This window comes from Pseudophryne corroboree, chromosome 6, assembly GCF_028390025.1.
Source record: "Pseudophryne corroboree isolate aPseCor3 chromosome 6, aPseCor3.hap2, whole genome shotgun sequence".
Classification (NCBI taxonomy): Eukaryota; Metazoa; Chordata; class Amphibia; order Anura; family Myobatrachidae; genus Pseudophryne; species Pseudophryne corroboree.
The window spans coordinates 673,781,061-673,805,450 of NC_086449.1; the positions used below are offsets into that span (position 1 = coordinate 673,781,061).

At 46.4% G+C, this 24,390-nt stretch overlaps 1 protein-coding gene across 3 annotated transcripts in view; it reads right to left on the reverse strand.

Annotated features, from left to right (window-relative positions):
- The window catches only part of SPDL1 (spindle apparatus coiled-coil protein 1), a 407,460-nt gene that overhangs the window by 155,631 nt on the left and 227,439 nt on the right, over positions 1-24,390 (reverse strand). For all 3 annotated transcript variants that reach the window (XM_063928265.1, XM_063928263.1, XM_063928264.1), the window contains exon 6: positions 20,462-20,560. In XM_063928265.1, the coding sequence (XP_063784335.1) occupies positions 20,462-20,560 (99 nt within the window). The remainder of the gene's footprint in view (positions 1-20,461; positions 20,561-24,390) is intronic.

Genomic DNA, 24,390 nt, shown 5'->3' on the forward strand with positions numbered 1-24,390 from the left:
CCATGGTGTTGTCAGAGCGTCTACCGCAACCGCCTGGGGATCCCTAGTTCTGGAGCAGTAACGACAGCGTTTCTTGTTGAGATGAGAAGCCATCAGGTCTATCTGTGGACAAACAAACCGGTGAACGAGTTGTTTAAACACCTGAGGGTGGAGGCCCCATTTCCCCGGATGGAGGTCGTGCCTGCTTAGGAAGTCCGCTTCCCAGTTGTCAACCCCTGGAATGTAAATGGCCGAGATGGCTCTTGCGTTGGCTTTCGTCCAGAGGAGTATTCTTGACACCTCCCGCATTGCGGCCCTGCTTCTGGTTCCTCCCTGTCGGTTGATGTATGCCACCGCCGTGGCATTGTCAGACTGCACCTGGATGGCCTGATTCTGAAGGAGGGATGAGGCCTGTATGAGAGCATTGTAAATCGCTTTGAGTTCCAGGATGTTGATTGGAAGAGCAGATTCCTGAAAGGACCATGTCCCCTGGAACTGCGCCCCTTGAGTCACAGCCCCCCAACCCCGGAGGCAGGCATCCGTTGTCAACAGCGTTCAGATTAGGGTGTTGAAACTCCGACCCTCCATCACATGGGAAACTTGTAGCTACCATAGTAGGGATATCCATGCTTCTGGTGACAAGGTTATATTGTGATGCATGTGCAGGTGAAATCCCGATCATTTGTCCAACAAATCCAGTTGAAACGGTCGCGCATGAAACCTGCCGTACCTTATCGTCTCGTAGGAGGCAAGCATCTTGCCCAGCAAGCGAATACAAAGGTGAATCGATAACACATGAGGTTTCAGCACTATCTGGACCATAGACTGAATAGTCAAGGCTTTGCCCCTGGGTAGGTAAATCCTCTGAGACTCCGTATACAAAATCATCCAGAGGAACTGAATTCTCTGAGATGGTTCCAAGTAAGATTTCTGGAAATTGAGTATCTATCCGTGCTCAGTAGTCAAGTCAATGCTGGGCAGAAGCTGTTCCCTGGATACCGCCTTTATCAGAAGATCGTCCATGTACAGAATTAATTGGACACCCCTCATGCGCAGTTGTAGCATCATTTCTGCCATAACCTTCGTGAATACCCTTGGGGCTGTGGAGAAACTGAAGGGTAAGGCCTGAAACTAGTAATCCTGGTCCAGAATCGCGAACATGAGCAACGCTTGATGAGGGGGCCAAATTGGGATATGCAGGTATGCGTTCTTGATATCCAGGGACACAAAAAACTCCCCCTCTGCCAGATTCGCTATTACTGCTCTAAGAGATTCCATCTTGAATATGAACACCCAAAGATACGGGTTCAGGGATTTGAGATTCAAGATTGGTCTTACCAAGCTGTGTGGCTTCGGAACCACAAAGAGACTTGAGTAAAACCCCTTTGTGTGCAGCTGAGGAGGCACCGGAACAGTAACTCCTGTAGAAAGCAGCTTTTGTACTGCCTGCTGTAAGGAAGCCCTGGCTTCCTGTGAAGCTGCTAAGCCTGACCTGAATAATCTGAGAGGAGGGATTTCCTGGAATTCCAGCAGGTATCCTTGGAATATGAGGTCCCTCACCCGAGGATCCTGGAAGGATACTGCCCATATGTGGGTGAAGTGTTGAAGGTGAGCACCTACCTGAAAGTCACCTTGCTCCTGGGGCCAACCGTCACGCGGATGGCTTCGTGGAAGAGGGTCCTGAGGCCTGGTCTGCAGGTCCAGCAGCAGCTGGTTTACGGAACTTACTGCGAGATCCTCTAGCAGCATTGGCGGCACCTCTGGCCCTGCCTCTGAATCTGGCCACCCGAAAGTACTGCAGGGATGGTCCAGGATAGGGATGCCTGGCAGGTGGTGGAGCAGACGGCAGATATGTAGATTTAACTGCAGTTGCATGAAATATCCACTTGTTCAGTTGTTGCCCAAACAAGGAATCACCTGTAAAAGGAAGGTTTTCAACTTTTTTGGAATCAGCATCCGCTGACCAATGACGCAGCCACAGTACTCTACGAGCAGATACTGCCATAGTCGTGGTACGGCCATTAATGATATCAAGTTCCTTAATGGCCTCACTCAAAGTTTGCAACATTCTGGATGTGTTGTAGTAATGTCACTATTTCTTCTTCAGGTAGTTTGAGCAACCTTTTTCAAATTTCAACAGACCATTTTACCATGGATCTAGAACTTCAACCGCATACTATGGTAGGGCGTTGGGCTACACCTGCTGCAGTATAAATTGATTTGAGAATCGTTTCAATTTTGCGATCAGCTGAGTCTTTAAGGGAAACAGCCCCAAGTACAGGTAAAACTATCTTAGGGGATAGCCTGGACACACAGGTATGCACTGTCTGCGGGGTTTCCCAGACTTTACTATCCTCTGTAGGGAAGGGGAATGAACTTGCCACCCATTTAGTGGTATTATGATTTTAATTACCTACCGGTAAATCCTTTTCTCGTAGTCCGTAGAGGATACTGGGGTCCATATTAGTACCATGGGGTATAGACGGGTCCACAAGGAGCCATGGGCACTTTATGAAATTGATAGTGTGGGCTGGGTCCTCCCTCCATGCCCCTCCTACCAGACTCAGTCTAGGAAACTGTGCCCGAGGAGACGGACATACTTCGGGAGAAGGATATAAAAGGATAGTGGTGAGATTCCGAACTAGCACACACAATCTAGAGGAAAGCCAAGCTAACTAAACTTTAAACCTGGAACATCAACCGCTGAACCAACAATACTTAACCAAGTAACAGTGCAGGAAGAAACGAAGCACTGGGCGGGCGCCCAGTATCCTCTACGGACTATGAGAAAAGGATTTACTGGTAGGTAATTAAAATCCTATTTTCTCTTACGTCCTAGAGGATACTGTGGTCCATATTAGTACCATAGGGATGTACCAAAGCTCCCAACCCGGGTGGGAAAGTCCTTAGGTTCCTGCAGAACGGATTAACCAAACTGAAGGTCCTTATAGGCCAAAGTATCGAACTTGTAGAACTTGGCAAACGTGTTCGAACCTGACCAAGTAGCTGCTCGGCAGAGCTGTAAAGCCAAGACACCCCGGGCAGCCGCCCAGGAAGAACCCACCGACCTAGTAGAGTGGGCCTGTATAAATCTTGGAACCGGCAAGCCTGCCGTAGAATAAGCATGCTGGATAGTAAGTCTGATCCAGTGGACAAGTCTGCTTTGAAGCAGGACACTCAATTTTATTGGGATCATAGAGAACAGCCAGCGAGTCCGATTTTCTGTGACCAGCTGTCCGCTTCACATAGATCTTCAAAGCCCTCACAACATTCAAGGACTTTGAAGTAGCAGAGGTGTCTGTAGCCACCGGAACCACAATAGGTTGGTTGATATGAAACGCAGACACCACCTTTGGAAGAAATTGCTGACGAGTTCTGAGTTCAGCCCTATCTTCATAAAAAATCAAATAGGGGCTTTTGTGAGACAACGCCCCGAGCTCCGACACACGCATCGCAGAAGCCAATTCCATCAGTGTGACGGCCTTCCACATAAGAAATTTGACTCCTACCAATCCGACTGCAGGAACTCCAACCCCACGTTGAGATCTCAAGGTGCCGTAGGAGGCACAAAGGGCGGTTGGATGTGCAGAGCCCCCTTCAAAAATGTCTGAACCTCAGGGAGAGAAGCCAATTATTTCTGGAAGAAAATGGATAAGGCCGAAATCTGGACTTTTATGGAGCCCAATGTAGGCCCACATTTCCTGTACACTCACCAAGAGATGTATTTTTTCCAAATACGGTGGTAATGTTTAGACGTTACCCCCTTTCTGGCTTGGATCAGGCTTGGAATAACCCTATCCGGGATCCCTTTCTGGGCTAGAATTTGACGCTCAACCTCCATGCCCTTAAACGTAGCCATGGTAAGTCTTGATAGACAAACAGCCCCTGTTGGAGAAGGTCCTCGTGAAGAGGTAGAGGCCACGGGTCCTCTAGGAGCATCTCCAGTAGATCCGAATACCAGGCCCTTCTTGGCCAGTCCGGAGCAATGAGAATTGCTTGAAACTTTTACCTTTTTATTCTTTTGAGAATCTTTGTGATTAATGGGAGTGGTGGAAACACGTACACCATCTGGTAGACCCCATGGAGTCACCAGAGCATCCGCCGCCACCACTTGCGGGTCCTTCGACCTGGACTAATACCGCTTGAGCTTCTTGTTGAGACGAGAGGCCATCATATCGACTTGTGGAATTCCCCACCGACGTGTCACGCACTCGAACACCTCCGGGTGAAGGCCTCAATTACCTGGGTGGAGGTCGTGTCTGCTGAGGAAGTCTACTACCCAGTTGTCTACTCCCGGAAAGAAGATCGCGGACAATGCCTCAGTGTGTCTTTCTACCCAGAGGAGAATCCTTGATAGCTCTGACATTACTGCCCTGCTCTTTGTTCTGCCTTGTCGGTTTATGTACGTTATTGCTGTCACATTGTCCGACTGAATCTGAATGGCGTGATCTTGAAGATGTGATGCCTGTAGAAGGGCGTTTTATATGGTCCTTAGTTCCAGAATGTTGAACGGAAGAATGGCTTCCTGACTTGACCATTTTCCTTGGAATTGTTCCCCTTGGGTGACTGCTCCAATTTTGAATCCCGAACCTTCGGCCCTCGGTCAGGCGAGAAGTCTGAAGTCACCACAAAAGAGAAATCCTGGCTTTTGGGGACAGACGGACCCTCTGGTGCATGTGTAGATTCAATCCGGACCACTTGTCCAACAGATCCAGTTGGAAAGGCCTTGCATGGAACCTTTTGTACTGTAGCGCCTCGTAGGCAGATACCATCTTCCCAAGAAGGCAAATGCATAGATGCACCGATATCCATTATGGTTTCAGAACATCCCACACCATCGACTGGATCACCAATGCCTTTTTCAAGGAAAGGAATACCTTCTGTGCGTCTGTATCCAGTATCATCCCCAGGAACGGAAACCTCCGTGTTGTTTCCAGATGAGATTTTGGTAGGTACAGAATCCACTCGTGATCCTGGAGCAGTCGCGTTGAGAGGGCAATGTTGTCTAACAACCTCTCCCCTGGATGGTGCTTTTATCAGCAGATCGTCCAGGTACGGAATTATGTTCACTCACCGTTTGCGGAGGAGAAACATCATCTCTGCCATTACCTTGGTGAACACCCTCTGTGCCGTAGAGAGGCCAAATGGCAGAGCCTGGAACTGGTAGTGACAGTCCTGTAAGGCAAACCAGAGATAAGCCTGATGAGGCAGCCAAATCAGAATATGAAGGTACGCATCCTTGATATCCAGAGACACCAAGAACACCCCTCCTCCAGACCAAAGATCACCGCTCTAAGAGACTCCATCATGAACTTGAACACCCGTAAGGACGGGTTCAACGACTTGAGTTTTAAAATGGGCCTTACCGAACCGTCCAGTTTCGGTACTACAAACAGGTTGGAATAATAACCCTGGTTTTGTAGCTGTAGCGGAGCTAAAATAATGACTTGAGTCTTTACAAGTTTTTGAATTGCTTCCTGTAAAGTCATACATGCTTCTTAAGAAGCTGGTAAGCCTGATTTGAAGAATCTGTGGGGTGGGAGTTCCTGAAACTCCAGTCTGTAGCCCTGGGCTATAAGATCTTTGATCCAGGGATCCTGGCATGACGTTTCCCATATATGACTGAAGAAAACGGGCTCCCACCTGCCTGTCTTCCAGGCAGTGCGGTCCACCGTCATGCTGAAGACTTAGAGGAAGTAGAACTGGGGTTCTGTACCTGGTTTTCTGGGTCTACCTCTATTGCCTTTGAAGGCCGTAGAAAAACCTTTGGGTTTGTTTTTAAACTTCGCTGTCTGAAAGGACTGCAGAGGTGGAGCAGTGTAGGATTTTTTTAGCCGGGGGAGCTGCGGAAGGAAAGTATGTAGACTTACCCACCTTAGCCTTGGATATCCACGTATCCAGTTTATCTCCAAAAAGGGCTTCATCTGTGAAGGGTAGGCGTTCCATGCCTTTCCTGGATTCTGCGTCCGCAGTCCACTGGCTTAGCCACAAGCCCCTGCGTGCTGACACTGCCAGGGCAGTGGTGCGTGCATTGAGTAAACTAATTTCTTTATGGCCTCCACCATAAAGTTAGCAGAATCCTGTATTTGGTGTAGGAGTAAAATTATCTCCCCCCTGGATAAGGAATCTAACCCGTCAATTAGATTACCTGACCATTTTGTAATGGGCCTAGAGATTCATGCACAAGCTACAGTGGGTCTCTGGGACACCCCTGCAGCTGTGTACAGAAATTTGAGAGTGGTCTCAATCTCGCGGTCTGTAGTATCCTTCAAGGAAGCTGCCCCAGGAACAGGTAAAACTATCTTACGTGACAGCCCAGAACCAGATGCATCAACTATCGGTGGGTTTTCACATTTTTTCCTATCATCCCGAGGAAACAGGAAGGATGTGAGTAACCGTTTTGGGACCTGAAACTTCTTGTCAGGATTTACCAAGATGCTTTAAATAGGGAATTTAATTCCTTAGATGCAGGGAAAGTAGCTGAGGATTTCTTTTTCACATTAAAATAAGATTCATCCTCGTCCTCTGACACCTTATCAGGGATGTGCAGGACTTCTCTAATAGCTTCTATCAGGGCCTATATACCCTGTACAAAGCTGTTCCCCCCTCCCCTCCAGAGTCCCCCTCACCCTCCTCTGGGTCTGATACATCATCACCATCAGTATCAGCCTACATGATTTGGACCAGAGTACGCTTCTGTGGACAAATGGCAGGGCGCTGAGACGCTGGAATGACCACCGAATCTCTATTCATTTTATTATTATTATCATCCTTTATTTATATGGCGCCACAAGGGTTCCGCAGCGCCCAATTACAGAGTACATATGCACATAATCAAAAACAGGAAAACAGTGACTTACAGTTGAAGACAATATAGGACAAGTACAGGGTAACTAAGCATATCTACACCAGTAAACAACATAGAGATAAGTTCCAGGTGGACAAAAAACTGCAGGATCTGGGCATTGAGGATTATTAAAGTAAGAAAAGTATAAGCACACGAGGGAAGAGGGCCCTACTCGTGAGAGCTTACATTCTAAGGGGAGGGGTAGACAGACAGGGGTGACACAGATGGGGTACATAGAGAGCGTGGAACAAAGGGTTAGGATGAGATTTGGCTGGGTCCATGAGGACATCAACAGATTGCCTTAAGTACTGAGTCTCCTTCTCATTTTGGGATAATTTATTCGAAATAATTGAAATCATCCCTTTTAATTAATCTAACCATACTGGTTCAGATACACTAGCCTGAAACTGTGTACTATCCTGAGTACACTCCAGTGATCCCTCAGATTGAGAAAAACATCCTGCTGTGCATGATAAACACTCCTTTGACATAGTAAATGTGAAAGAACACACACTCAGGAAAATAGGTTAAAAGCACAGTTAACCCACACAGAGCCCTTCCATGGGGGACATAGAGTATAGTGGAGCTAGCTACAAAGCGACCCTGTAGGTAAAGAACAAGTATAGCTGGGTCGCAAACTAAGTATCCTTAATATGGCTTAGTTCACCAAATACTGCTCCTCCCCCTGGTATGACCCCCTGGCACAATTGAGGTGTTCTGGAGTCCTTGTGGAGGAGCTGCGCTTCTCTGCCAATCTGCCTGTGTATAGCTGCAGAGGGAAAATGGCGCTGGTGAGCTGCTGGATCCGCTCAGAGTGAAGCCCCGCCCCCTTAATGGCGCGCAGTCTCCCCAGGTGTTTTATACTGGCTGAGGTAAATATTCTGTTCTACAGTGGGTTAAAACCCCTGTAGTGTACTGAAATGGTAAAAAGGTAATAAGTGAATAGGTGCACTTAAGCCCACACTAGCAACCAAAGAGTACAAAAAGGTAAAAACACCGAGTTCCCTTTAACAAGACACAAACATAATGCACTCCAATAGGCGCTATGTGGGATCACATGTAACAAAACTAGATGTGACTCAAAGTTGTGAACAAAACTTCCCTCGAATAGTAAGGTGGTCTTTAGTAGTCAAAGAAATTACTTTTTCACTCCTTCCTTTGATGATTTTCTCTATATAATCCTCCAAATGGAACTCAAAAAAAGGAAATAAGACAACATATGGTGCAATACTGCTTCAATAATCGGATTAGAATTAGGAGGGGGTCACACACATGGTAGTAGAAATATATAGGCGTATCTCTCACCAATAGGTAAGTACTGTAGATTCTATTAAGCGAATAACAGGTTTTCTTGGTTGAAGGTAAGTATATACAGTAAATGTGGATATTTCCACATACCATGAACAAGGAGAAAAACATACAATAGTGCAGAGCCTTTTTTTAAAGTGGGGTAACAAAATTTAATAAAATGCACTCACAAAATTAAAACATTCAAATGACATATCTACCAACAGCTGGTATCCACAGAACCAAACAGGAGAACAAAGAGTCCTGCTAGATAGAAAAACGGCAGAGGACCAAATCCGGATAAGTCCACGTACCAAACAGGAAAGATGTCTCCAGCTAGTTCAGGTCCCACACTGCACATTCTGTTCTACAGTGGGTTAAAACCCTGTAGTGTACTGCCAGTGTGGTTATCATTAGCGGCTTCAGCTTGCCCCTCACAGCAGTCACACAGTGTCTCTGCAACCTGGAGCGCAGCCTGCATGTCAGCGCTGCGCTACCATTGTATCTCGAATACAGTCGGCAACCCGCTAACCGGGACACCGGCCACCTACTATCCACTCATTTGACTTCTGGCTCTTTTAGGGGAGGTGGCATATGCTGTGGGTCTGTACGCTCGCCGTTGTGGCGCTTGGGAATAGGACCCTCAGAAGCTCTGTGTCCTGTCAGCGAGGAACGGGACCATTGACCTTAGGGAGGTTGGGCCATTTCCCCCTCCCTGAGTCCCACGAAGCAGGCAGTCGGGTGCCAACCAGACCTGCGTGAAAATTGAAAATAGAAAATAAATGCAGAAAACTCTTCAGGAGCTTCCCAAGCGTGACCGGCTCTTTTGGGCACATTTTCTAAACTGAGTCTGGTAGGAGGGGCATAGAGGGAGGAGCCAGCCCACAATAACAAATTCTTAAAGTGCTCATGGCTAGTAGTGGACCCGTCTATACCCCCATGGTACTAATATGGACCCCACTATCCTCTAGGACGTAAGAGAAAATTTTATTTTCAGGATTAATCCATGCTGCCCTGGCCAAGGAACCTAATTCTTTAGAAACCGGAAAGGTTGCAGAGGACTTTGGCTTGACATTAAAATACAATTCCTCTGCCTGCTCTGCCTCTTTATTAGGGATATTAAGCACCTCTCTAATGGCATAAATGAGGGCTTCAGCACCCGGGGACAGGGAAACATCATTGTCTACCTCAGCCTCTCCCTCATCAAGCTCTGGTAGTTCAGAATCAGAGTCAAATTGTAACAATTGAGGGAGACTGCGTTTGCGAGAGACCAAAAGGGGGGGCTGAAGAGCCTGTCTGTGGTCGGCAGCAGTTACTATAAACGTGTCCATAGTTTGTTTCAGCGCTTGGATTTCTTGCTTAGCCGTAGCTAACTCTGAATTAATATTGGAAATCATAGTTTTAAACGATTCCATCCACTCTGGTGCCTGTACATCACTACCTCTGAAGGAATTGAGCATTGGATACACATAAGTGACCCCTGTGAGGAAGGTGTAAACCTAGCCTTGCATAAAGTACACACAGACTTATTAGCAGACATGTTAGTGAGTTATGCACACTAACCCAGACTACCCGGAATGGAGTGATACAGAGATATGGGAACCAGCACACTACACCACAGTCTGAGCAGCGCCCCGCTGGGTGACCTCACAGTGCAACTGTCTACACAGCGGCAAAACCGCTGATAATGAGCTCCCCCATCATTATAACCCCCTGGTACCAGTTTACAATGGTGATTCAGTGGGACCTAGGGGAGCAGTCTTGATGTGCAGTCTGTGCAGTAGCAGAAAATGGTGCCATTTGGCTTCTGGTCCCGCTCTCCGGGAAGCCCCGCCCCCAAAATGGTGCGCGGCCCCTGCATTATTTTTATACTGGCTGTCCTTATAATATGTGTAAAACGAGAGTATATAGCCCCCAGTTACTTGTTGCCAGTCTGGGCAACAACCGGGTCCCCGGTGTAACACTCACTGCACCGTGTTGTGGACCCTCTTCGACATCTGTTAAGGGGTGGTGGCATGCTGCCGACGTGGGCTCACCCTCTGGGAGTGCGAGAACATCACTTCAGGAGCTCAGTGTCCTGTCAGCTGAGATGACAAACAATTAACTCTAAGGAAGTTGGTTTGGTCCCACTTCTTAAGTCCCATGACGCAGTCAGACTGGTTGCCCAACCAGTGTGCCTGAAAATAAACTAAAATACATTTCTGAAGAAAACTCACTGCATCTGCAGCAAGTCTCTGGGCTGTAGATAGGGAAAAAAAATAAGATTTTAAACCTACCGGTAAATCTTTTTCTCATGGTCCGTGCAGGATGTTGGGAACTCCGTAAGGACCATGGGGTATAGACAGGCTCCGCAGGAGACATGGGCACTATAAAGAACTTTAGAATGGGTGTGCACTGGCTCCTCGATCTATGCCCCTCCTCCAGACCTCAGTTAGAGAAACTGTGCCCAGAGGAGACGGACAGTACAAGGAAAGGATTCTGTTAACCAAAGGGCAAGATTCATACCAGCCCACACCATCCGCACCGTATAACCTGGAATATACGAACCAGTTAACAGCATGAAACAAAACAGCATCAGCCAGAGACTGATCCAAACTGTAACATAACCCCTATGTAAGCAAAAATTATATACAAGTCTTGCAGAAAATTGTCCGCACTGGGACGGGCGCCCAGCATCCTCTACGGACTAGGAGAAAAATATTTACCGGTAAGGACCATGGGGATTATACCAAAGCTCCAGACCAGGCGGGAGAGTGCGGATGACTCTGCAGCACCGACTGAGCAAACAGGAGGTCCTCATCAGCCAGGGTATCAAACTTGTAGAACTTTGCAAAAGTGTTTGACACCGACCAAGTCGCCACTCGGCAAAGCTGTAACGCCGAGACCCCTCGGGGAGCCGCCCAAGAAGAGCCCACCTTCCTAGTGGAATGGGCCTTAACCGAATTTGGTAACGGCAATCCAGCCGTAGAATGAGCCTGCTGGATCGTGTTACAGATCCAGCGAGCAATAGTCTGCTTAGAAGAAGGAGCGCCAACCTTGTTGGCTGCATACAGGACAAACAGAGCCTCTGTTTTCCTAACCCGAGACGTCCTGGCTACATACATTTTCAAGGCCCTGACTACATCAAGGGACTTGGAATCCTCCAAGTCCCCTGTAGCCACAGGCACCACAATAGGTTGGTTCATATGTAACTATGAAAACACCTTAGGCAAAAAATGAGGACGAGTCCGCAATTCTGCTCTATCCACATGGAAAATCAGATAGGTGCTTTTGTGAGACAAAGCCGCCAATTCAGACACCCGCCTTGCAGATGCCAAGGCCAACATGACCATCTTCCAAGTGAGAAATTTTTATTCCACCGTTTGAAGAGGCTCAAACTACTGAGATTTCAGGAACTGTAACACCACGTTAAGGTCCCATGGTACCACTGGGGGCACAAAAGGAGGCTGGATGTGCAGCACTCCCTTTACAAAAGTCTGGACTTCTGGGAGAGGAGCCAATTCCATCTGAAAGAAAATTGATAGGGCCAAAATCTGTACCTTAATGAAGCCTAATTTTAGGCCCATATCCACTCCTGTCTGTAGAAAGTGGAGAAAACGGCCCACATGGAAATATTCCGCAGGAGCATTCTTGGGCTTCACAGCAAGATACATACTTTCTCCAGACACGGTGATAATGCTTCGCCATCACCTCCTTCCTAGCCCTTATCAGAGTAGGGATGACTTCTTCCGGAATGCCTTTACCAGCTAGGATTCGGCGTTCAACCGCCATGCCGTCAAACGCAACCGCGGTAAGTCTTGGAACAGACAGGGCCCCTGTTGCAACAGGTCCTCTCTGAGAGGAAGTGGCCACGGATCTTCTGTGAGCATTTCCTGAAGATCTGAATACCAGGCCCTGTGAGGCCAATCTGGAACAATGAGTATTGTTTGCACTCTTTTTCGTCTTATGATTCTCAATATTTTTGAGATGAGTGGAAGAGGAGGGAACACATAGACCGACAAACACCCACGGTGTCACCAGGTCGTCCACTGCTACTGCCTGAGGGTCCCTTGACCTGGCACAATACCTCCGAAGCTTCTTGTTGAGGTGTGACGCCATCATGTCTATTTGAGGAAGTCCCCAAAGACTTATTATCTCTGCAAAAACTTCTTGATGAAGTCCCCACTCCCCTGGATGGAGATCGTGTCTGCTGAGGAAGTCTGCTTCCCAGTTGTCTACTCCCGGAATGAAGACTGCTGTCAAAGCGCTTACATGATTTTCCGCCCAGCGAAGAATCCTGGTGGCTTCCGCCATCGCCACTCTGCTCCTTGTTCCGCCTTGGCGGATTACATGAGCCACGGCAGTGACGTCTGACTGAATCAGAACCGGTAGGTCGCAAAGAAGATTCTCCACTTGACGCAGGCCGTTGTATATGGCCCTCAATTCCAGTACGTTGATGTGTAGACAAGCCTCCTGGCTTGACCATAGTCCCTGGAAGTTTCTTCCTTGTGTGGCTGCTCCCCATCCTCGGAGGCTCACGTCCGTGGTCACCAGAACCCAGTCTTGAATGCCGAACCTGCGAACCTCTAGAAGGTGAGCACTCTGCAGCCACCACAGGAGAGACACCCTGGCCCTGGGGGACAGGCTGATTTTCTGATGAATGTGCAGATGGGACCCGGACCACTTGTCCAGAAGGTCCCACTGAAAAGTCCTTGCATGAAACCTGCCGAAGGGAATGGCCTCGTAGGACGCCACCATTTTTCCCAGTACTCGAGTGCATTGATGGACCGACACACTTTTCGGTTTCAACAGGTCTCTGACCATGTTCTGGAGTTCCTGGGCTATTTCCATAGGGAGAAAAACCCTCCTTTGTTCCGTGTCCAAAATCATGCATAAGAAAGTCAACCGGGTCTATGGAACCAACTGTGACTTTGTTAGATTGAGAATCCAGCCGTGTTGATGCAGCACTCATAGGGAGAGCGACACGGTTTGTAGCAACTGTTCTCTCGATCTTGCTTTTATCAGGAGATTGTCCAAGTACGGGATAATTGTGACTCCCTGCTTGCGCAGGGGCACCATCATTTCCGCCATTACCTTGGTGAAAATCCTCGGGACCATGGAAAGCCCAAACGGCAACGTCTGAAACTTGTAATGACAGTCCTGTACAGCGAACCTCAGGTATGCCTGATGAGGAGGATATATGGGGACATGAAGGTATGCATCCTTTATGTCTAGTGAGACCATAAAATCCCCCCCTTCCAGACTGGAGATAACCGCCCTGAGTGATTCCATCTTGAATTTGAACTTTTTCAAGTACAGGTTTAGGGATTATAAATTTAGAATGGGTCTGACCGAGCCATCCGGTTTCGGGACCACAAATAGGGTTGAATAGTACCCCTTTCCCTATTGAACTAGGGGAACCTCGACAACCACTTGTTGTTGACAGTTTTTGAATTGAATTGAAAACTATCTCCCTTTCTGGGGAAGAAGCTGGTAAAGCCGATTTGAAAAACCGGCGAGGAGGCACGTCTTCGAATTTCAGCTTGTAACCCTGGGATACAATTTCCATTGCCCAGGGATCCACCTCTGATTGAGCCCAGACGTGGCTGAAGAGTCGAAGACGTACCCCCACCGGAGCGGAATCCCTCCGCGGAGCCCCAGCGTCATGTGGTGGATTTAGTAGAAGCCGGGGAGGACTTCTGCTCCTGGGAACAAGCTGTAGCCGGCAGTTTTTTCCCTCTGGCGAGGAAGGAAGAGCCCCGACCTCTTCTGGACTTATGTGACCGAAAGGACTGCATCTGATATTGTGGACTTTTCTTTTGCTGTGAGGAAACATAAGGCAAAAAAGTAGATTTACCTGCCGTAGCTGTGGAAACCAGGTCCGTAAGACCCTCCCAAAATAAGTCCACACCCTTGTAAGGCAAAACCTCCATATGCCTCTGAGTCGGCATCACCCGTCCATTTCAGCCTTCCGCTTCAGATATGCCGACACACGCGTACTGACACCCCCACACACACTCAGGGATATATCTATATGGAGACAGTTCCCCAATAAGGCCTTTTGGAGAGACAGAGAGAGAGAATGCCAGCACACACCCAGGGCCAACTGACACTGGAAACCAAATTCCCAAACAAAAAGCGTTTTTATATAAATATACACTCACTGCGCAAATAAAAAGTGCCCTCCCCCCCCCTCTTTTTTGCCCTCTGTGACCGTGTTCAGCAGGGGAGAGTCCGGGGAGCCAGCTTCTCTGCATGTGCTGTGGAGAAAATGGCGCTGGTTAGTGCTGGAGGATCAAGCCCCGCCCCCCTCGGCGGCGGGCTTCAGTCCCGCTCAAATAATAAAAAAACTGGCGGGGGTTAATAATATACTGCCTCCGCAGTATATTTACATCTGCCAGTGTCCCTTGAGGCTATTAATTGCTGCCCAGGGCGCGCACCCCCCCCCCCCCCTTACAGTGCCCACTGTTGTGTGTGTCGTTGAGATGAAGATATTTTTTCCTCCAAGAAGAATGGAATCGCAAATGCGGGATGATATAAAAAATAAAAAAAAGTTTTGAGTCAAAGTCTCTTAAAAATTTCAGATATAAATGGCACACTTCTGATAATAAATTCAATAAGGAGGTGGAATGTTTCCACAGCAATGAGCGTACCTCACTTACAAAAAGTGAGTGAGATTATGACTTGTAAAAGTTTCTTTCAATAGCAGTACTGTTAGGACTTTAGGCGTACCTAACTTACAATAAAGCAGGTAGGTATACACTCATCAAGGTATCTTTTAGCTGAACTGCGTACCGGTACTCACTGGTTTATGTATTTTCCGTCTGCACATAAAGGTATTTTTATCCAATCAGCATTCATAATGGAACACCCATAATTAAAACAGGGGGGTTTATTGGATAAAACAGATAAATACAGGTTATAAAAATGTAGCATTTGCCGCGAGGAGAGAAGGCTGCCAGAAAGAGGGGAAAGCACGACTTCAACACTGAGCTGCAATTGGCCCGGTACCAAAGAACTGAATGTGAAAGGTTTTTTCCTTATTGATTTTATTATCAGAAGTGTGCCATTTATATCTGAAATTTTTAAGAGACTTTGACTCAAAACTTCATTATTTTTTATTTTTTATATCATCCCGCATTTGCGATTCCATTCTTCTTGGAGGAAAAAATATCTTCATCTCGACGACCAGAAGATTCAGCAAACGAACTATGTAGGATAAGTATTTCCTCATTTTTATATTTTCTTTCCTTCACTTCATTACATCAATTCATGTAGATCAATAACCATTGGCTGAATCATCAGCCACCAAGGTCTTTTTTTCATTCCAGCGCCAACTCTCTGCACCCATCCACTCCTTTTAGCTTTGTTCAGTCTTGGTTTTTTGGGGGATTAATCCAGGGGTGTCAGAAAGAGGCAGCAGGAGGTCCACATTTCAAGGAGCGCCCTATATGTTCTACCTAACTTTCTTCTGTTCACGTCTCTTGATTGACCACAGACCTTGGAAATGTCTTCCCTGTGTGACTGCACCCAAACCTCGGAGGCTTGCGTCCGTGGTCACCAGGACCCAGTCCTGAATGCCGAATCTGCGGCCCTCGAGAAGGTGAGCGCTCTGTAGCCACCACAGGAGTGACACCCTGGCCCTGGGGGATAGTGTGATTAACCGATGCATTTGAAGATGTGATACGGACCACTTGTCCAGTAAGTCCCATTGAAAAGTCCTCGCATGGAACTAGCCGAAGGGAATGGTCTCGTATGATGCCACCATCTTTCCCAGGACACGAGTGCAGTGATGCACTGACACCTGTTTTGGTTTTAATAGGTTCCTGACCAGTGTCATGAGTTCCTGAGCTTTCTCAATCGGGAGATAAACCCTTTTTTGGTCTGTGTCTAGAATCATGCCCAGGAAAGGCAGACAAGTCGTAGGAACCAACTGCGACTTTGGAATATTTAGAATCCAGCCGTGTTGCCGTAACACTTCCAGAGAAAGTGCTACGCTGATCAGCAACTGCTCTCTCGATCTCGCTTTTATGAGGAGATCGTCCAAGTATGGGATAATTGTGACTTCTTGCTTTCGCAGGAGTACCATCATTTCCGCCATTACCTTGGTAAATATTCTCGGTGTCGTGGAGAGACCAAATGGCAACATCTGAAATTGGTAATGACAATCCTGTACCACAAATCTGAGGTACGCCTGATGAGGTGGATAAATGGGAACATGAAGGTATGCATCCTTTATGTCCAGAGACACCATAAACCCCCCCCCCCCTTCCAGGCTTGCGATGACCGCTCTCAGCGATTCCATCTTGAACTTGAACCTTTTCAGGTATATGTTCAGGGATTTTAAATTCAATATGGGTTTGACCGAACCGTCCGGTTTCGGGACTACAAACATGGTCGAATAATAACCCCTTCCTTGTTGAAGAAGGGGAACCTTGACCACCACCTGTTGAAGATACAATTTGTGAATTGCAGTTAACACTATTTCCCTCTCGTAGGGGGAAGCTGGCAGGGCCGATTTGAGGTATCGGTGAGGGGGCATCTCCTCGAATTCCAGCTTGTATCCCTGAGACACAATCTCTATTGCCCAGGGATCCAACTGGGAGCGAACCCACTTGGGGCTGAAATTTCGAAGACGCGCCCCCACCGGGCCTAGCTCCGCTTGTGGAGCCCCAGCGTCATGCGGTGGATTTTGTAGAGGCCGGGGAGGACTTCTGTTCCTGGGAACTAGCTCTGTTGTGCAGCTTCTTTCCTCTGCCCCTGCCTCTGGCAAGAAAGGACACTCCTCGGACTTTCTTGTTTTTCTGTGATCGAAAGGACTGCATTTGATAATACGGTGCTCTCTTAGGCTGTGAGGAAACATATGGCAAAAAATGTGACTTTCCAGCCGTAGCTGTGGAGACCAGGTCCGAGAGACCCTCCCCAAACAATTCCTCACCCTTGTAAGGTAAAACCTCCATATGCCTTTTTGAGTCGGCATCACCTGTCCATTGCCGAGTCCACAGGACCCTTCTGGCAGAAATTGACATAGCATTTATTCTAGAACCCAGTAGACTAATGTCACTTTGAGCATCTCATATATATAGGACAGCGACTTTAATATGCCCCAAGGTCAACAATATAGTATCCTTGTCTAAAGTATCAATTTCCTCAGACACGGTATCCGTCCATGCTGCTACAGCACTACACACCCAGGCCGACGCGATCGCCGGCCTCAGTAAGGTACCTGAATGTGTATAAATGGACTTCAGGGTAACCTCCTGTTTGTGATCCACAGCATCTTTGAGGGTAGCCGTATCCTGTGACGGTAGGGCTACCTTCTTGGATAAGCGTGTTAAAGCTTTGTCCACCTTAGGGGAGGATTCCCAGCGTAACCTGTCCGTTGGCGGGAAAGGATACCCCAAAAGAATCCTTTTGGAAATCTGCAGTTTTTTATCTGGAGATTCCCAAGCCTTTTCACATAACTCATTTAGCTCGTGTGAGGGGGGAAAGGTTACCTCCGGCTTCTTTTCCCCATACATATGTACCCTCTTGTCAGGGACTGGGATTTCCTCTGTGATGTGCAACACATCCTTAATTGCTATAATCATATAACGGATGGATTTAGCCAATTTTAGCTGTAACTTTGCATCATCGTAATCGACACTGGAATCAGAATCCATGTCGGTATCTGTGTCAACAATTTGGGATAGTGGGCACTTCTGAGACTCTGACGGCCTCTGCGACATAGGATCAGGCACGGGCTGAGACCCTGACTGTCCTGAGGCTTCAGCATTTTCTAACCTTTTATGCAAGGAATTAACATTATCATTTAATACCTTCCACATATCCATCCAATCACGTGTCGGCGCCGTCGGCTGAGACACCACATTCACTTGCTCCCGCTCTGCTTCCACATAGCCTTTCTCATCAGACATGTCGACACAAGCGTACCGACACTACACACACAGGGAATGCCCTTTTTGAAGACAGTTCCCCCACAAGGCCCTTAGGAGAGACAGAGAGAGAGTATGCCAGCACACACCCCAGCGCTATAAACCCAAGAATAACACAGTAACTTAATGTTATCCCAGTAGCTGCTGTTTATATATTGTTTTTTGCGCCTAATTATGTGCCCCCCCACTCTTTTTACCCTCTTCTACTGTGTATCTGCAGGCGAGAGCCTGGGGAGCTTCCTCTCAGCGGAGCTGTGAAGAAAAAATGGCGCTGGTGAGTGCTGAGGACGAAACACCTCCCCCTCGGCGGCGGGCTTCTGTCCCGCTTAAGCAATTTTTATATATGCAATTTTTAATATGCAATTTTTGGCGGGGGCTCATACATATATACAGTGCCCAGCTGTATATATGTTTAACTTTTGCCAAAAGAGGTCCCAAATGCTGCCCAGGACGCCCCCCCTGCGCCCTTACAGTGACCAGAGTATGTGAGGTGTGTGGGAGCAATGGAGCACAGCTGCAGTGCTGTGCGTTACCTCAGTGAAGAACGAAGGCTTCTGCCGCCTGTGAAGTCTTCTTTGCTTCTCATACTCACCCGGCTTCTGTCTTCCGGCTCTGCGAGGGGGACGGCGGCGTGGCTCTGGGATCGGACGGCGAGGGTGAGATCCTGCGTACGATCCCTCTGGAGCTAATGGTGTCCAGTAGCCTAAGAAGCAGGACCTAGCTTCAGAGAGTAGGGCTGCTTCTCTCCCCTCAGTCCCACGATGCAGGGAGTCTGTTGCCAGCAGAGCTCCCTGAAAATAAAAAACCTAACAAAATACTTTCTCTCAGCAAACTCAGGAGAGCTCACTGAAAAGCACCCAGCTCGCCTGGGCACCGTATCAAACTGAGGTCTGGAGGAGGGGCATAGAGGGAGGAGCCAGTGCACACCAGAGCCTAAATTCTTTCTTAAAGTGCCCATGTCTCCTGCGGAGCCCGTCTATCCCCATGGTCCTTACGGAGTCCCCAGCATCCACTAGGACGTTAGAGAAAAGCAGTTTTGAAGAAAACAAGTGTTCTCTATACGGAATGTTATGACAATTCATAACAGTGAGAGAAGTAGAGAATATTCAAATTTAGAATTTGTCAACTTATTTTTCCCATGTAGTATACAGTTTCTAAATAAACAATGCATGTCAATATTTCTTTGCAAAATGTACAGAACCACTGCATTGTATATTCAGCATGAGGTCTCTAGGACACAGTGGTGGTCATTTCCAGTTGTTCGCTCGCTAGCAGTTTTTAGCAGCCTTGCAAACGCTATGCCGCCTCCCACTGGGAGTGTATTTTAGCTTAGCAGAAGTGCGAACGAAAGGATCGCAGAGCGGCTACAAATATTTTTGTGCAGTTTCAGAGTAGCTTCTGACCTACTCAGCGCTTGCGATCACTTCAGACTATTCAGTTCATGTTTTGACGTCACGAACACGCCCTGCGTTCGTCCAGATACGCCTGCGTTTTTTCGAACACTCCCTGAAAATGGTCAGTTGACACCCAGAAACACCCTCTCCGTGTCAATCACTCTGCGGCCAGCAGTGCGACTGAAATGCTTTGCTAGACCTTGTGTGAAACTACATCGTTCGTTGTAATAGTACGACGCGCGTACGCATTGCGCCGCATGCGCAGAAGTGCCGTTTTTTTTACCTGATCGCTGCGCAGCGAACAAAAGCAGCTAGCGATCAACTCGGAATGACCCCTAGTGCTCAGTGGTTTACTACACTTTGAATCTGGCCCTTAGCTGTTGAATGATCAGAGGTTCTTTTTATTAAACTCAATTAGCTGCACGTTTATGCAGTGGCTGGGGCTATTCAATTGCAGCACGCAGGCTGCACTTAAAGTGGAATTCTGTTTAAGCCTTGGACAGAAATATACGGCAAGTAGGGCTTTCTGCTCTTATTGCGGGTGCCTTGAATGTGTTAACCTATAGCTATGGCTATAGACAATTGAGGAAAAGAACATCTAATTCAATAGCACCGGGTGTTCAAGCCTGAGGCTACAAGCCCTTTTCCTTGCACGGTAATTAGCGTGGCTAATTGACCTAAATGTCTGAAATGGTTCATTCTCATGACATAAAGCTCCAACGTTTGCCACATTGTAGTAGATTTCTAAAATCAATTTGCATGTGCTTTGAGTAGCTATACAGTGTTAAATTAGATGGACTTTGTAGAGATGTGGAAATACAGTATGTTCAAATTAATATATGCCTGTTGAGTTGTATTAAACATAAAAAATACAGCGCTGGCAACCTTGGCAGAAAGGAAAAACAATGGGTTTTCGCTGCAAATTACCGGCAACAGTCTTTATAATAACATACTAATCATACTGTTGTATTTTGATTATTAAATGCATATTGAAAGTATAATGTACAACTTTCTTCTACATGCCATTTACACCCACATACCTCTGCAAATAATGAATTGCCTTTACTGTTAGGGTCTTGGGCCTGCTGCAATGCTTGGTCAAGCTGAACTTGTAGCTCTTTGTTTGCCTCACGTACTTTCTGTAGTTTGGTTTAAAAAAAAAATAAGATATTTTTTGAGAATACACTTCAGTATTGGTTCATTAAATTGGTAACTGCAATGTAAGTGATGAAGACAACTGCAAGACAAACACACATACACTTTACACCACTCACTCTTATTAATATGATCCAACCTTGTATCTGTATTAACACCACACATAAGCTGTCCTGTCATGCGCAATGAGCACTGACTTTCCTGTCAGATCAATGTCATCCAAATTAGGCTATACAGTGACTGATTGTTAACTGACAGCTGCCATGAGAACCACCAACCACTTTGTGAAGATGTGTGGAGATACAGACAGGCTGAATGGCCATGAACTGAAAGGAAGGACGCAGTATAAAAAGAAAATAAACAAAAACAAACAAAAAAATACATACAAAAATCGGAAAATTTTTTGATCATGAGCTGTGAAAGTGATGTGAAACCACCAAGATTATCTCAGCTTTTATTCTTTCACTGGAAAGAAAAGATAGAGGAGTGGGTTATTACACGGAACTACAATGACATTAAGATGGCTCTTGGACAAATATTGTTCTAGGTCATCCACTATGTGGATAAGCCTAAATGAAATCGCATAGATCTCAAGCTGACCCCAAATGTCCACGTGTTGTTGAAAAATTTCTTTAGTGCAGAGACCATTCTTAGGGGTGTCTGTTTTACAAGCTTCGGTAATCCGCCTCCTAATTGCCCACCCCAGGATAAATATTGGTGTGCTAAATGGAATGTTGTGTTCAAATTCTCTCATTATGTAGGCTGTGTCTCTTTCATTGCTCGTGCCACCTTCAAGGTTTAGCTATGCCACTCAGTTTGATTAATGTGCAGGTCCTTGAAAATCTGGACACAGAACCTTATACATAAAACAAGACGTTGGCATTATTAATCAGTTGAAGTGTTCTATCTTGCTAATAGAAGAAAATAATTTTGATTTGTGATTTAGTACTTCATATTAGGACTCTTTAAACTGTCAGTGTTCACTGAATAAAAATAATATTAAAGGCAGGATTTCATTTATTTGCATATAAAGCAATGAAAATATAGGTTTGATTAAATTATCACAATATCAGGCTTAATATTATAGAAATAAGATAGTTTAATAGCCACAAACAATTCTCTTTCCATAATATGGTTATTTTAACATGTATAATTTAATTATGTTACCAAAAGAGATAAAGTTTGATAATTTATTCAGATTTTGAGATATTATCTCAAATTCAATTTTATATTAAAAAGTTTACAATGTTCAATACCCACTTGGTGATCCATTACCACAGAATAGGAATTCTGCTACTTTATTAAAAAATGTGCCCAGGTTATACAAATTGTCAAATTTATACCAAATTAATGTAGATTAATCCCAAATAAAATAGTTAAATCTGGAAGCTGAATTTATCAATCTTGTGTACACATACATAGTAACAAGGTTCATGAATATTATTCCATTACAGTCTTTGAAAGTAAGCCGATATACAAAGGCTACCTTACACAGGATAGCACTTGTATGGGATTTATCATGGGCTACTGGGTTATAATGATTTGTTTACATTAGAGATAGCAGTTGTAAAATGAATAGAGTTTATCACTCTAAAAATCGGATTCTGTTACTAGTGGAATTGTCCTAATACATTTAGCTTCTAATTTGCTTATTACATAGCTATTAGACTGTGCATTAGATAATGTTTACTTGTAATAATTCAAATCATTATGCAGTAACAAGAAAGTCATTTTATTTAATCCCTATTTAGTCACACGTTTTTGTTTAAGTTGAAAGCCATTTTCACTGTCACAATGCTTTGTAATTTTGGTGATTGGTTGAAAGATAACCAGGTTCTATAAAAAACATCAATACTAAGGTAGTAACCACAACGATGAAGCTTCTCACAGCCAAAACATGTTGGGTGTGTTGCATGTGATAAGGAGATTTATGGTAAGAACTTACCTTTGTTAAATTTCTTTCTGCAAGGTACATTGGGTTCCACAGGGATAACAATCGGGTGTAGAGTTGGATCTTGACCCGAGGCACCAACAGGCTAAAAGCTTAGACTGTTCCCAGGATGCTTAGCATCGCCTCCTCTATATCCCCACCTCCAGGCACTGGAGCTCAGTTTTGTTAACCAGTGCAATGCAGTAGCAGGTAAGAGAGACAACAGTTAGTAGCCACATACACTACATTCTCACGACAGGAGAAGGTACCAGCGGCTAATGCCATACAAACCCAAAGAAGCCAAATGCGTCAGGAAGGGTGTCCTCTGAAACCCAGTGTACCTCACAGACAGAGATTTAACAAAGGTAAGTTCTTACCACAAATCTCCTTTACTACAGCGGGGTACACTGGGGTTCCATAGGGATAACATTTGGGATGTCCTAAAGCAGTTCCTCATGGGAAGGGACCCACTTCAGTGGGCACAAGAACCCAGCGTCCAAAGGAGGCATCCTGGGAGGCGAAAGTATCGAAGTCATAGAACTTTATGAACGTGTTCACTGAAGACCACACAGCCGCCTTGCACAAATTGGTCAAGGGTCGCACCACGGCAGGCCGCCCAAGAAGGTCCAACAGACCAAGTAGAATGGGCTTTGATGGTTGCAGGAGCTGGAAGGCTAGCCTGTACATAAGCATGTGCAATCACCCTGCTAATCCATCTGGCCTTGGTCTGCTTATTAGCAGGCCAGTCATGTTTGTAAAAACCAAAAATTACAAAAAGAGAACAAGATTTCCTAACGGAGGCGGTCCTCTTCACATAGATACAGAGAGCCCGTACCACATCCAAAGACCGCTCTTGACAATTCAGGAGAGGTAAAAGCTGAAACCACAATCTCTTGGTTAAGGTGGAAAGACGACACCACCTTAGGTAGATAATGAGGGCGCGTCCAAAGAACCGCCCGGTCACGGAGAAATAACAGAAAAGGTGACCGACAGGATAAGGCATTCAAGTCTGAACCCCGTCTAGCAGAGGCAATAGCCAGCAGAAACAAGACCTAAAGAGTAAGCCACTTAAGGTCCGAAGATTCAAGAGGTTCAAACGGAGACTCTTGCAAGGCCTCCAAAACCACAGACAAATCCCAAGAAGCCACGGGCGGGACATAGGGAGGTTGAATCCGTAAAACACCATGAGTGAACGTATGAACATCAGTCAGGGTCGCAATTTTTCTCTGAAACCAGACACAAGGCAGAAATATGAACCTTGAGGGAGGCCAGATGAAGGCCTAAGGCCCTGTTGCAGGAAAGCAAAAGGTTTGGCTGTACTAAACTTGTAAGCATCATGATTGTTAGATGCGCACCAAGCAAAGTAAGAATTCCAGACCTTATGATAAATACGAGCCGTAGCAGGCTCACGGGCCTTCATCATAGTTTGAATGTCCGCCTCAGAAAATCCTTTGGCCCTGAGAACTGAAACATCAAAAGCCACGCCGTCAAAGCCAGCCGGGCCAAGTCCTGGTATACACAAGGGCCCTGAACGAGGAGGTCTGGTCGTTGCGGAAGCAGAAGAGGACGCTCTAACGAGAGACCCTGTAGGTCTGAGAACGAATGCAGTCTGGGCCACGCTGGAGCGATCAGAAGTAGGATTCCTCCTTCTTGCTTGAACTTCCTTATCACCCTGGGCAGAAGTGGCACCGGGACACACACACACGCGTATAACAGCCGAAAGTTCCATGGAATTTCCAGTGCGTCCACAAACGCTGCTTGAGGATCCCTTGTCCTTGCTCCAAAGACTGGAACCTTCTGATTGTGTCGAGATGCCATCAGGTCTACGTTTGGTAGACCCCACCTGTCCACTAAGAGTTGAAATACTTCTGGATGGAGGCTCCA